The sequence below is a fragment of the Abramis brama genome (genome assembly GCF_963993115.1).
Source record: "Abramis brama genome assembly, chromosome: 5".
NCBI classification, from domain to species: Eukaryota; Metazoa; Chordata; class Actinopteri; order Cypriniformes; family Leuciscidae; genus Abramis; species Abramis brama.
Window position 1 is genome coordinate 38954065 of NC_139967.1, and position 15231 is coordinate 38969295.

The 15231-nt window shown below is 36.5% G+C and overlaps 1 protein-coding gene across 2 annotated transcripts in view; it reads left to right on the plus strand.

The window, feature by feature from the left end:
* Positions 1 to 347: 347 nt before the first annotated feature.
* Positions 348 to 15231, plus strand: part of ntrk2b (neurotrophic tyrosine kinase, receptor, type 2b) — a 33454-nt gene continuing 18570 nt past the window's right edge. For both annotated transcript variants that reach the window (XM_084114785.1, XM_084114786.1), the window contains exons 1-9: positions 348 to 1287; positions 3362 to 3436; positions 3517 to 3588; positions 3712 to 3780; positions 3889 to 4034; positions 4141 to 4292; positions 8675 to 8807; positions 14379 to 14693; positions 14789 to 14806. In XM_084114785.1, coding sequence (XP_083970911.1) covers positions 1073 to 1287; positions 3362 to 3436; positions 3517 to 3588; positions 3712 to 3780; positions 3889 to 4034; positions 4141 to 4292; positions 8675 to 8807; positions 14379 to 14693; positions 14789 to 14806 — 1195 coding nt within the window. In that variant the 5' untranslated portion in view covers positions 348 to 1072. The remainder of the gene's footprint in view (positions 1288 to 3361; positions 3437 to 3516; positions 3589 to 3711; positions 3781 to 3888; positions 4035 to 4140; positions 4293 to 8674; positions 8808 to 14378; positions 14694 to 14788; positions 14807 to 15231) is intronic.

Consider the following 15231-nt stretch of genomic DNA (forward strand, 5'->3'; position numbering starts at 1 on the left):
GTGTGTACACATGCTGAAATTAACTCAAATGTTCATATAACGCGTGGAATCTAGTGCAGATGGACTCTAACTTCTCTCACAAGATAAACACGGACGTCAAATGTGAGATTCAAACGTGCATTTTCCGAATTCATCATAGCGCTCGCGCCCGTTCCCTTCAGTTCACATAAACTGATAATTCGGTAAACACCCCAAACAAAGTAATATAATTTATAATTTATTATTAATATTATTTCGTCTCCTTGCCATAGACTACACTGCGATTGGAATGCGAGACTGACATCAGTAAAAAAAAAAAAAAAAAAAAAAAACATCCTGGCATTTTTGTTTAGTAATTATTTTTCTAGATGCAGCCCATCTTGTGCGTCAAACAGCACGTCACACTCCAATGGCTATTCATGAAGTTGTGGTAGGATTGCTGAAAAGAGGATGGAAAAGCAACACAGCCAGCTCATATTGAACTGTTAAACAGACGAACAAATGAAAACAATCAAGCAATTTCCCAAATTACTCGATAAAAAAAAAAACAATTAAAAAAAAACATATTTGACAGCCTATACCAATCTCCTCGTCCCTGTCAATATGCATCTCCCAAAGATAGCCCCTTGACAACATAGGTGATCAATTATTGCCGATATGACATCGCTGAGAGCATCTTAACGTCCCCCTCCACATGTAATTACAGCGATGGCTGAGGGAGATGCGGTCGGTAATCAATAGGCGCTTGCAGGTACGCGCTGCTGCCTCTTCACACGCGCGCGCACACGCACACTGTCTCGCTTGTTTTCTTCCTCAGCGCTGGATGTGAGACGTCAGCGTCACCACCGCAGCCCGTAGACACACACAGCCTGCGGCCACACGTTTTACCACCGCGTCTGGAAGAAGCAAAACCCGGATAGCGCAACATATTGGCACGCGAACATTTCCCCGTTGCGTTATCACCTTTCTGCGGAGACCAGAAAAGGCCACTCATGACAGTCTCGCGTCGCGCACAACGTCTTTGCGCATCCCACAGCAGCGGCGTCTCATCTCGGAATTGCTGAAAATACTACAAGACATTACACAACAGTGAATGCATCGCGCTAGACCTGCTATGACCACAGGGGTTCATGGAATGGCTTGCTGGGGGTTGTGTGGGGTTTTATTCGGGCTGCTGAGGCTCAGCTCGGCTTGTCCTGTGTCGTGCTTTTGCAATGCCTCGAGGATCTCGTGTATCGATCAAGAACCAGGGATCGAGGATTTCCCTGTCTTGGTGCCAGAGTCTGATATGGAAAACATTACGGATATGTAAGTGCAGTGTTTTAGTGAGAAATAAACCGGGAGACCTGCTCCTCCAGCTTCACGGATGCGTGAAGGAAAAAAAAAAAAAAAAAAAAAAAACATGCGCGTGTGTTTGTGAGCGTGTGCGCGTGAGGTGTGTGGGTAGATTCCTCAATTCGTCGAGGGACAAAATAAGTTTAGTGCAGTGCTATTCCATGACATCCACAGCCTGACCATTTCAGCCACGGCTATGAGCATGTGTGGAGTTTGCTACGATAATTCAGGGCGTGCGTACGAGCTCTTGACATCAAACAAGACCATAGGGTGACATGCAACAGACATCATGTCGTGTGTGAGAGAGGATGAGAGCGGTTGAAGGGAAGGTGTCGGGGACACGGTATACAATCGATAAGTTGACATGATAGCATATCTAAAGGTTTATATATATATATATATATATATATATATATATATATATATATATATATAAAGATGATCACTCAGAGAATAATTTAGTGGGGCTGCTGACTCACCTCAACTGACTTTCTCTACCATAGCAGAAAAAAAGAAAAAAATAGAAAACACAATCGGCTTACACTCAAATGTATAAATCGGCCACATAGCGACATAACTCTATTAGATGCATATCGGTGAAGATAGAGCGTCCGCTTCACAGAGATTTAAATCAGTGATGATCTGATATGCATTAGGCAGCACTGACTGGCTTGAGAGACCGTCAAATGTCTTGGTCTTGGGAGAAAAATGTCCTTTAGGCCTGCCGTGAGGGAAACGCTTATAAACTGCTGTTATTTCCGAATAAAATTCAGTTTTACGCGTACATTATTCCATGAATTGTTGTGTATAGGCTAGTTGGGGAGTAGTCTAACGTGTCCGCAGAGCAATAGGCATCGGCGCCTACGCAAATATGTCACTCCGTTTCCACGACAACGGCTCACTGGACCCACTCCAGGCATGTGCGCGCGCTGTAGTGAAATCATAGCTTTTTCACGCGCACCTTTATTAACTTGTTCATATGGTGACGGTTGATATCAAATTACCGTGCGTCTATTTAAGCTGTCTCTGAAAAAAAAGAGAACTGCCTGTTGATATTTTCAATTTTGCTCTAATTTTATAATCACTGTTTTTGCATTCCAGTGCGCCTTGAAAACAGTTGACTTGAATTTATTTGTTAGACGCTTAGCTACCTTGTTAAATTATGTTCTCATATAATATTACTGAAACGTATTACGCTAGCAAAAAAAAGTATCATTATTTTCTTGAAAATAGACTGCAATGTAAATACCATGCTGTAGCCTACTAAGAAAAACATTCACTGAAAACAATTGGCTTTATTAATTATATAGTTACCTATAGTTCATATATTCTAATACTGAAACTTACTAATAAAAAAGTAACAAAAATACAATAAAAAAACAGTTTTTTATAAGGTACCATGGTAATAGCATAGTAGTTCTTTGAAGTACAATAGCGTCTAAAGGTTTAGATTTAGTAAGATTTATTTTTATTCAGCAATGATGCTTGAAATTGATCGAAACTGACAATAAAGGCATTGTTACTTTATTTCATTGAACTTTCTATTCATCAAAGAATTCAGATTTTTGTTTACTGTTTTTTTGTATTTACTTGTTCACTCAAGTAATAATCAGCACAACCGTTTTCAGCACTGATTATGATTAAAAAAAAACAAATTCTGATGCTGAAAATTCAGCTTTGCCATCTCAGGAATAATTTACAAGGAAAAATGTTCAAATAGAAAAGAGTTATTTTAAATTGTAAAACTATTTCACAATATTTCTATTTTTACTGTATTTGTAATAAAATAAATGCAGCCCTGGCTAGCATAAGAGACCTCTTTGAACAACATTAAAAATCATAACAACACAAAAAAAACTTTTGAACAATAGTGTATAAATCACAGTACTATGGTACAACTATGTTTTTTAACATATGCCATTGCCATGATAGTTAAATATCATGATATACGAAGATGAGAATCATCTTCAATAAATCATGATACTATTGTGGTATATTCATCAATGTACCACAGCACTTTTGTAATCATTCCTTTTGCTTTCCACAGCTATATCTCAAATCAAAAAAGGTTATTTACAATTAACGAGGACCATATGAAGTTCTACTCGAATCTCAGGAATTTGTGAGTATTTGATATTTTAAGAAAATATTGACACTTTATAGAAGAGCAGAACTTATGTGAGCATTTACTGTCTCCCACAGAACAGTGACCAATACTCACCTGACATATGTATCTACGTTGGCCTTCTTCAACAATTCTAAACTTCAATATCTGTGAGTCTATTTTTTAAAAACTTAATTGAAATGTAATTATTTAACAAATCTGTGATGTTTCAAAGAAATCTTTACTTTCAAGTAATTGAGTCTTTTTTTTTTCTTCTTTTTTTCTATTTGTAGGAATCTCAGAGACAATAACTTATCAACACTCTCTTGGATGGCAATTCGTAATTCAAACTTGTCGACTTTGTAAGATCTTCTTTTCAATAATAACATTTACAAAACTATGTACAGTGGGCTGTTTGTGCAGCATACAAAGCAGCCTTCGGTTCCTGAATCTGTTTGGGTTCGCTATAGGTTGCTCTCTGGGAACCCTTTGCAATGTGCATGTGAGAACATCTGGATCCAAGTCTGGTTGGATGATAGTGAGAGAGAGGGTCTGCAGTGTCTACTGGAAGGAGGAGGGGCAAAAGCCCTCTCTAGACTCACTCTACCGTCATGTAGTAATGGAACTCAAACACACTTAATGCACATCTAATTTGCACAGTTTGTGGTTAGAAGTATTAAAGCATAGTTCTTAAAAACGTGAAATTTCTGTCCTTATTTCAGAGTATCCACATGTCGAGGTCATCCCTGCTGTCGTCAGTCTAATGGCAGGAAGTGATGCTACTGTGATGTGCAATGTGTCTGGATCCCCGACCCCCGAGCTATCCTGGAGCTTAAATTCTAGTGATCACCCTCCTCTCTCAACCAGCCATGAGGTAACACCCTGTTTGCCCTTTAAGTATAAAGCTAGTTGGAATAGCATACTAACATAGTGCTCTTACTGTTTCTGCAGTATGCATATTGTAGGCAGCATACAAATTGTCTATAGGTTTAGAATACGTGGTCAACCTACTAAATGTGTATTCAAACACTGTGTGCAATATTGTATCCCACAATGCAATGTGCTTTACTTCACATTCCAATTTTTGTTGACGGATGTAATTATAGCCATGATGTTAAAGGGGTCATGATATGAGAAATAAATTTGCAGGATCCCAGCACTGGAAACAAGTGTTGGTTAATTTTAATGGTGTCCTGATTTGCGTCGAAGGATTATTTGTTTGTATGAAGCATTTTGTTTTGTAAATGAGGCACATGGAGAGTTTGCAAAGAAACTTTTGTTGAAAGATGAAGCAGCCAACTATATTGGATCTGACAGCAGCTGCATCACAAACTCAACTTTAATTTTGAAAAACACAAAATGATTTCATAATGCTTTGTCGGTAAATGATAGTTGTATATGTATAATGTTTTCAAAGCATGTGCAATAGCAACACTTTTGTTTTTGCCCCCATTTTTTGCCCCCAATAAGAGTGCCCTTTTATTGTGGCCAGCCTAAGGCACACCTGTGCAATAATCATGCTGTCTAATCAGCATCTAGATATGCCACATCTGTGAGGTGGATGGATTATCTCGGCAAAGGAGAAGTGCTCACTAACACAGATTTAGACAGATTTGTGAACAATATTTGAGAGAAATAGGCCTTTTGTGTACATAGAAAAAGTCTTAGATCTTTGAGTTCAGCTCATGAAAAATGGGGGCAAAAACAAAAGTGTTGCGTTTATAATTTTGTTCAGTGTATAAATTATTAATTATATATATTATTTCATTCTGACACTCTGCATGCATACATATATATATATATATATATATATATATATATATATATATATACACATAATGTGTGTGCAAATTTTTTTTATTAACATTATAAGTGAACCTCAAGGAACATAGTAAAATAATTTTAAAAATCTATGTCATGACCCCTTTAAATGATAGTTCACCCAAAAATGAAAATTCTATTGTCAGTTACCAAACCCTTAAGACTTTGACTTATATTTGAAAAACACAAATTAAGATAATTTTAATAAAACTTTACATATTTCTGTCCCTCCATTGAAAGTTCATTCCATCAAATCTATTTGACACTTCAAACAGTTCATAAACAGATAAGGTAAGAGTAAAATCAATCCATATGATTTGAGTGGTTTAATCCAAGTCTTCTGAAGAGACACGATCGCTTCATATGATGAACATTTGTAATGTAATGTAATTTAGGCTTTTATTCATATAAACATTTTTATTAACACACACATATAGGTAAACACATCAAATATGGTAAAGAGAAGCTCAATCGTTCTTGACCAGCGAGAATAACCTTGTTGGTTCTCGGATGCCATGTTTAATGTGCTCTATGCATGTGTGTTGATTAATGTTTATATGTGAATGAAAGCCTAATCCATTTATCATATAAACTGATCATGTCTCTTCAGAAGATTTGATTGTAAACTGACTATTCTTTGAAGATGAACATCATGAGATCTTCCACAAAATCATAAGTAACCTTAGATCATGATGATAAACTTGGTGGAAGTCTACAGAGCCCCTATAGGGAAAAAAATATGAGATGGGAGGAAACATTATTTGTCAATGCTTTTGCGTTCTCTCGCAAATGTTTTGCATTCCCCGAGAAACTTTGCATTCACTCACAAAGAGCATAAAAGTTTTGCACGCAAGTGCAAAATTTCTTGGGGGAGCGCAAAGGTTTTGCGAAAGTTTCTCGTGGGATAACAAAAGCATTGGAATCTATTTTTTCTCCCATCTCGTATTTTTTCCATCACCATGTCCCTCTAGGGGCTCCGTAGAATACAGTGTTTAACATGCTAAACTGAAGTACAGTGATCATGTTTTATGATAGCCCTTGTCGTAGGCCTGTACGGATCTCCCATCCTCACATCAGTTTTAACCTCTCTACTCCTTGCGCCAGTTTTACACATTAAATACGTTTAAACATTTAATCTCTGTAGCATCCTATAATGGGCTTTCAAAAATCATGACTGATCACAGCGCTGAAACCCCAGATGCTTGACTCTAGCCCATGAAAGCATTATGTTTCCATTAATATTTAAAATGCTCACTATACTTACATTAAAGGAGCCTTCACCCATGGTATAGCAGCCTGTAAAACAGATTAAATGCTGAGATGTAGAATAAGAACATGGATTATTTAGCTCCAGTTAATGGTGCTTTGTTCACCTGGGATGTTTGGTGTCACTGCATATAAAGAAGACTATGGCGAGCATAACAAACAGCATTAATCCTAACCCTGAGTATGACATGTAACTCGCCCAGCACAGTTTGTGCTACAGTTATGAATGATTTTGTAAGCGAAAAGATTTGTATTTTTGCCTAGTGATAAAATGACTGAAAACATCTCATAGACTTATGAGAAATCTCATAGACTCATAGAGGAGAAAAATTTAAAAGAACAATTTTGAATAGTGTTTTCACTTGGTACCAGATGTGCAGAATGGCTTGCTTTACTGACTGCAGTAATGTTTGTGAGGTTTATTAATTTAATTAAATTGTTAGTACATAAAGGAAAATATAATGCATATTTTAAAACGATATTACAATAAACATTTAAGTTGTATCTTAAGTGTAAATTTGACTTTCATATTATGCTGTGCTAATTTAGCTTTTGTTTATAGTGAAATTATGTTATATTATTATGTTGACCTATTAAGTAACATTTGGCTTATATCTAAAGAAAATATATTAATTACGTAAGTATGGTCTTTATAATAAATAAAATGTGTTCTTTGAATGTTTTTGTCTTGGGGCAAATACTTTTGATTTATATTAAATAACATTTTAAATAAAATTTGAGAAAAAAATAAAATACAGTCCCATTTCCAGAGAAATTGGGACATTTTATAAAATTCAATCAAATTAAGAATCTGTGATTTGTAAATTCTCTTTTACCTTTATTTAACTAACAAAAGTACAAAGAAAAGAATTCCAAAACTGACCAAACTAATTGTATTTTGATTTTGATGGATGCAGCACACTCCAAAAAAGTTGGGACAGAGGCAAAACAAAAGGGAAAAGGCTATAGAATACCCAAGCAAAACTGTTTTGAAACAGTCCACAATAAGTATGTGAATTGGTAAAAGGTGATGGTTTTGGGATTGAGGGTAAAAGGAACATCTTTATAAGCAAAGACTGGTCATGGCTTTGCCAAATTTCATGAGAGAATTCTCAAACAATTTAAAAATCACATTTCTCAATGCAAGATTGCAAAGAATTCGGTGCAAAAGCAAACATCTGCCATGGTATGGGGGTTCATCAGTGCAAACGGTATGGGTGACTTGCATATGTGTGAAGGTACCATTGAGGTGAAGGCATATATTGGGATTGTACAGAGACTTATACTGCCATCAAGATGACATCTTTCAATGCCAGGCCTCATTCTGCACGTGCTACAACAGAGTGGTTTCTTAGACACTCTACACCGTAGAAGGGATGTGCTTGACTGCCTGCCTGCAGTCCAGATCTGTCTCTTATTAAAAATGTATGGCTAATCATGAAAAGGAGAATCCGACAAAAACGACCACAGACTGTTGAGCAGCGGTCTTGTATCAGGTGAGATTGGGCAAAAATTCCACTTGCAAAAATGCAACACTTAGTATCCTCAATTCCCAAACTATTAAAAAGTGTAATTAAAAGTAAAGGTGATGTGACACAATGGTAAACATGCCTCTGTCCTAACTTTTTTGGAGTGTGTGCAGCCATCAAAATCATGGTCAAAATCTATTGTTTTTTATTTACAAAATACACTTAAGTCAGTTAGTAAAAACATTGGAAATCTTGTCTTTTTTTGTCAGTTAAACAAAGGTTCAAGAGAATTAACAAACCACAGATTCTTGACTAGATGTCTTAACTTTTCTGGAAATGGGGTTGTAAATTTGGCTGTAACAAATGAAAGAATATTTTTGGTTGGTCCAAAATTGGTCGGAAGTATAATTTTTCTCAGTGTAGAAAGTTGTTTGGGTGGTCTTGCTTGACTTTGGTCAGTAAGAAACCACTTATAAATGACCCTGAATCCCCTAGAAACCACATAACAACACCCTGGTACTCACTCATAACACCCTAGCATCATGGTAACGAGTTTCACATGGCCAAGTTTAGATTTTCTTCAGTAAATTTAAAAGCGTAAGTTTCAAATGGAGTCTACCTAATTCTATGAAGCATAACAACAGCCAATATTAGATTGATGTTTAAACATATTCGAGTTGATGCGGTTTCTTTCTCACAGATCAGCAAAATCGAGCTTCAGTCTGTGCTGACTCTAATTGGACTTTCACCTGATGACAACGGCAGAGAGCTCACCTGTAGTGCCGAGAACATTGTGGGCCAGAATGAGGCTTCAGTCCTTCTCAATATTCTTTGTAAGAACTCAGTCTCAGAAGAAGTAGATTTGCTTTGCATTGTTTTGTTCATTTGAGTGAGCCCCAAGTTAAGTTTCATTCCAGTTCCCCTCTAACAGAAGGCCTAGAGCTCAAATAGTGGTGACGAGTGGTATAGACCAAGCACACAAATTGTGTACTTGATTTAAAGAAACTTTGATGAAATATTACTCCATAATTATATAAAAGTATAAATATTATTCCAAAATTATATAAAACTATAAATATATATATATATATATTTTTTTTTTTTCATTTGAATGTGCTCCTTCCTCATGCTCAAAATAGCAATTTAAAGAGAGAGGGGGTTAATGTCCTACTAGTCACTCAGATAGAACAGAGCTAAAACAGGTTAGAGTTCAGTCCGACATTATTATGAATCATTCGGAGTCAGTACACTGCTCTGAGGATCATATTACTCACAGTTCTTGGCTTATTTTTTGTTGCACAAGACTAGTTGATTTGTTAACTTGTTAGACTCGCTCCAGCTGGATCACTGAATCAGAGAGTAATTAACTTATGCAATTGGATCAGTCAATTACATAAATGAATCATTCATTGCAAACTGTGAACCAGTTCAAGCGATTCATTGAGGGGTGATGTCATGAATTGGACATCACTATTGGATCTTGGTGCAGATCTTAATTTCTTCACTTAAAAAATAACTAGCAATGGCATATGAATCAGTAGAATTGTATTTTAGTGCAAATCCATCTCTCACTTGGTTAGAAGCAATCCAAATTTGGCAGATGCCAACATGGACAGGTTGTGTTGCATCCTCATCCTTTTACACCATGAATGAAAACTATTCAAGGCGAAACAGCTTAAAACCACTTACATAGAGGATGAATTTTATTTAATGTATCACAGTTTATAAACTAATAAAAGACCAAAGATTTTCTCTGCAAGAAAATCTCTCTGAGAGGTACCTATATTGTGCAATCCTGTAGGACTAATACAGAAGAACTTAAAAGTCAGCCAGTTTTCTTAATTTCCATTAAAAAGTAACAATTTAACATAATTAGATTTTTTTTTAAAGAGTTAGTAACCTAGTAACCTTTCCCAACACTGCTGATGAACATGAACTAGAAGACTAGAACATGTGGTTATGTTTCCATGTATGGGATACTCCTATTGTCAGGTTTCTAAATTGAACGAATCTGGTTTGTATTTAACAATATCATCATGAGAATATAGAACTCAATACTTCAATAAACAATACTAGTGTTAAATGTTAAGCATGCAGTAAGTGATTTCTGAGAAATGCTGTTGAAAGTGGATCGGACCGAGCACCACAACACACTTGGCAATCAGCGGTAGGGGGCGTTTACACTCATGATGAGGGAGGAGAGAGAGTGAGCAAGAGGGAAATTTTAAGACTGTAGAAAGAGAGATGGCTGAGAGACATTACAAAAAGGTCAGTGGAATATCACTGGAAAAAGAAGGTTTATGATTAGGCAAGAGCTTTAGGACCCACGTTAATATTGGAAAAGATTTCCAGCGCTAGAGAGACCTAAGCGGGAAGGCCTGAAAAGGTAACATTGGTTTTGCTATGTATCACTGAACCAAGATATACTGTTATTGTAATGTTAGCTATTAGGGTTGGGCAACGATTAATCGCGATTAATCGCATCCGAAATAAAAGTTTGTGTTTACATAATATATGTGTGTGTACTGTGTATAATTATTTTGTATATATAAATACACACATATGTATGTGTATATTTAAGAAAAATTTGCATGTATATACTGTAGATATATTTATACATAATTTATATTATATATGAATATTTTATATATAAATACCAAATTTTTCTTAAATATACACATACATACAGTATGTGTGTATTTATATAGACTAAATAACTATATACAGTACACACACATATATTATGTAAACACAAACTTTTATTATGGATGCGATTAATCGCGATTAATCGTTGCCCAACCCTATTAGCTATAGTAACAGGACAGTTTTGAGTCATTGTTTGTTTGGAGCTGGTATTCTGCTGGCAACTAACATCAAACTCTTGCTTGTATACTTTTGTGTATTGAATAGTAGTGGGAAGTTCGGATCATTTTACTGACTCGGATCTTTGAATCTCGTTCATCAAAATGGACTAATCTTTTTTCGAGTCATTTCATTCATTTCAGCAGAATGTATTTAAAATGTTACATGTTAATAGCCAAAATCCCCAAACACATCAAATGTTGATCGCATTTAGAATGAGAAAAAAATTGCAATGCAAGGAAAGGCCAAATTATGAGAAACAGGAACGATTAATTAATTTATCAGGGTCTTCAGGCTATGCAGTCTGTTAGTTTACCTCTCACCTCCCGATCTAAGCAGTTTGTTCATCCCGCGACATCCCAATAAACTGAGCTTTGCAGTCTGTAGTACCGGATACAGAATTGATAAGTTCACGTTTCGAGTCTATCGACTTCGAGTTTGAGTCATTCGTTCATCACGTGACAGCCCCATAGGCTGAGCTATGCAGTCGGTACCGGATGCAGAATTGATTAGTTCATCTTTTGAGTCGTCAGGTTCGAGTCGTTCGTTCATTACGTGACAGCCCCATAGGCTGAAGCTGTGCAGTTGGTACCGGATACAGAATTAATTAGTTCTTATCTCTGGTTTGAGTCGTTCGGTTTAATGTCACGTAACTGCATGTTGTTATTGGGCTATATATAGGTATCTTTATCAAAGTGATTTTCCCCATCATAGATAAAGTTAAAAGCATTACCAACTCTTTAGTACCACATTCATATGGAAAAGAACCATCATGACAGAAATTCTAAAAAATGATAAATTTTAAGGAATAAAAAAATCTATAATTTGAGACCAAAAGCGCAGCATGTCACTGTTAAAAAAAAAACTGACTATGCGCTTGTTTTTAAGAAATTATTTTTTGGGAATTATTCACTATTTCTGTGTCCAGACTCCTGCGCTGTCACATTACGTCATGTGACAAAAGAACGAAAGACTCAGAAGAATCAGACCCGAAGACTCGAGAGGTGAACTAATCATTTCTTTTAACGGTACTGACAGCATAGCCTCTATGGGACTGACGGGAAGAACGAAAGACTCGGACCCGAACCCGAACCCGAACCCGAAGTCTCGAGAGATGAACTAATAATTTCTGTTTCCTGTACAGAACCCATAGGATGTTGCGCATGCGCAGTCGACACAAAATGAACGAATCACTCTCATAGACAACTCGGTAGTCCCGAGTCAGATTAAAGATTTGTTCAAAATGAACGAATCGTTCATGACCGACCCATCACTAGTACTGAATGTTTTTTTTTTTCTTCCTTGTTCCTTCTTCATCTTCGCTTTATTTTTCATTATTTTGCCTCGATAAAGCTATGATAAAGATACATCCACTCTTGCATTGTGTGTTCGTGCATTTTGAGGGCGGAGCAATGAAGGGAGGGGTGTGTTTGTTTGGGTTGATTTCAAATGTCAACAGTATTTCTCATAAATCGCTTACTGCGCCTTTCAATTTTAGGTTTCCATCAGACTATGTTCCAAATTTTAAAATAAAAGTAAAGTCGTCAAAACTATGAAATAAAAGAGATGGAAGTATGGGAATTATGTTGTGAAAAATGTTAAATCTAAAATATCTTATATTCTAGCTTAAAAGTCGCCACCCTTTGCCCTTTACATGGTCAACATTTATAGCTCTGCACACTCTGGGCTTCCCTCAACCAAAATCATGAGGCGCATCCTAATTTTAAACAGTGTTGAAGGAGTTCACATGTTTGCTAGACACTTGTTGACTGTCTTTCTTTCACAATCTGCTCCAATACATCTATTAAAAAAAAAAAAAAAAAAAAAAAAAATGTAATTTTGAAGGGCAATTGATACTGAATGTAGGCACAATTTATTTTTGTCTACGAAACAAATTTGAAGCAGTCAAACATAAACCATTAAATCAAAAGTGCAAGGAACATAAATTCAAGTCAAGTGTGTCCAAACTTTCAATTGGGGCTGTAAGTAAAAATCACTCAACCTCTAATCGTTTTACCATTTTCCATTATTATTTCAGTGGTGGAATGTGGCTGTTTATTAAAGGTGCAATTTGCTTCTCGGAATTTGTGAAAAATAATTCATGTCATTGAGCAGTCACACTCACAAACATTGTAAGTAATTAATATTTTTCTATGATTTGTATGTTTGATGTCTTCCAGTTATATTTTGACATTTTGACAAAATAATAGGATTTCAAACTGAATTTGAGGTTCTGGGTCATTTGACATGCATGTGTGTGGAGATTAGATGGCATGTGTGTGGAGATTCCTTTAAGAGAATAAAACTATTGGGCGGTTTTTAAGAGCTCAAGATACATTTGAAAATGTGCCAAATGCTTAAGATTCAGGAAGTTTCCCCTCAAGCTATCACATTAGTCTACTGGGCCTGAAAAAACTCACATTGTTGCATAATACTGCTTGAAAAACTTTTCAACGCTTTCCCACTCAATAGTAAGCTTTAAGCCTTCTGGTAGAATTTACCCATTTTATTTTATGTGGTTGTTATTGCTTCTTTCATAGTTAAAGGAATAGTTGATTTCAGTCAGATTCAATGAAGATTATTTACTCACCTTCATATCATTCCAAACGCTTCCAATTCCTGGAACACAAAAGCAGATGTTTAGCACAAGGTCCAAGCTGTTCTTTTCCATAAAACAAAATAAACTACCATTCAAAAGATTGGGGCCAGTATTCAGCAAGGTGTGCATTTAAAAAAGTGCCAGTAAGATTTTAGAGAAAAAAAATCTAATAAATGCTGTTCTTTTGAACTTGCCTGAAAGAATCAAATAATCCTGAAAACATTTTTATCATGATTTGAACACCAAATCAGAATTTTAGAAAGATTTATGAAGGATCATGTGACTCTGAAGACTGGAATAACGGCTGCTGGAAATTCAGTTTTGTCATCACAAAAATTAATTATATTTTTAAAATATCTAACGTTTGAACGGTAGTTTATTTGTACAGTAAACTGGGGCTGGCAAGCTTTAAAAGATATTTCAAATGTCCTGAAGCCATACAATTCATGCTTGCAATTCAAACATGGCACATTGCAAACGCCCAGAACAAATGCAAGAAAAAAATACTTTTCAATTAATTGACATCAAACATGGCTCATTGCATCTTGATGAGCAGCTTGGAAATTCTGCTGCTAACATAACATCTAATTTTTCTCTTAACTTATCAGTGACAAACCAGTTAACAACCAGCTTTTAGTCTTTGACGACATCCTTTTATCCATTTTGCTTTTGGTTATGCATTGCATGTTTCTTCAAGTTGTTTTGTAATATTACAGTAAGCCTCTTCATTTCTTATCATTCTCTTGTATTTCTCACCCTAGAATCCTTCTTTACTGCCCCTCCATTCCATGTGCTGTCAGACACTTTCCTGTCGTCAAACTACAGCAAATTTTTCCACGTTCCTCTTGTTTACTCCTGTGGAACATCCTGTGATTACACTTCCTCTCCTCCCCTCTTTCCTTCTTTCTCGTTCCTCTGCTCCTTCTTCTTTCTTCTGGGTCAGTTCCCCCTACTATAGTGCAGCTATACCAGCCTGTGAGGAACCAGGACTGGTGCATCCCTTTCACTGTGACGGGCAACCCAAAGCCTGATCTGCACTGGTACCACGAGGGAAAGCTGCTGGAGGAGCAGCAGTACATTAGGACCGAAATCCATGAAATCACAGATACGGAGTACCACGGCTGTCTGCAGCTTGTCATTCCCACTCACATTCATAACGGCATTTACACGCTGGTGGCCAGCAATGAGTTCGGAGAGGACAGCGGAAACGTGTCGGCACACTTCATGCACATACCTGATGTGGACCACTCAGGGACAGGTATGGCTCTATAATGTGATGTATTATTATGTTATAAAATAATACAGCTTATTATAGTGTACAAGCAAACTGCAGTCATATTTTTGTTTCCACAGAGGGAGAGTTCTATTACGGTAAGATAATTTTGGTGAATTATAGCAAGCAAAATTTTTAAAACAAGTAAGCTGGATGAATCTTTTTAAAGGAAATCACTCCCCAACAAAAAACTTTCACCCTAAAATCAAAATAAATAAATGAATTATATTTTGCATGAAGAAATCTGTTTAAGACCTTTAAGATTTTTAGCATAGTGACAGTATTTTTGATGACAAGTAAGCACATTTCCCAACTAAATTCTTCATAACTGTGCTTCATTACTGTAATCCAAGGAAGAAGAAGGCAGACAAAGTGCCATGGTTACCAAGTATCAAGGTGGTAATGATGGGGGGAGGAGCCAGGCAGGCCAGGAATGGAGGAGTAGTCAGGCGAGAATCCAGAGCACAGCCAGGATGAAAGCCCACGGTGGAGTCGACGGAGGGAGGAGCCATAGTGGAGACTT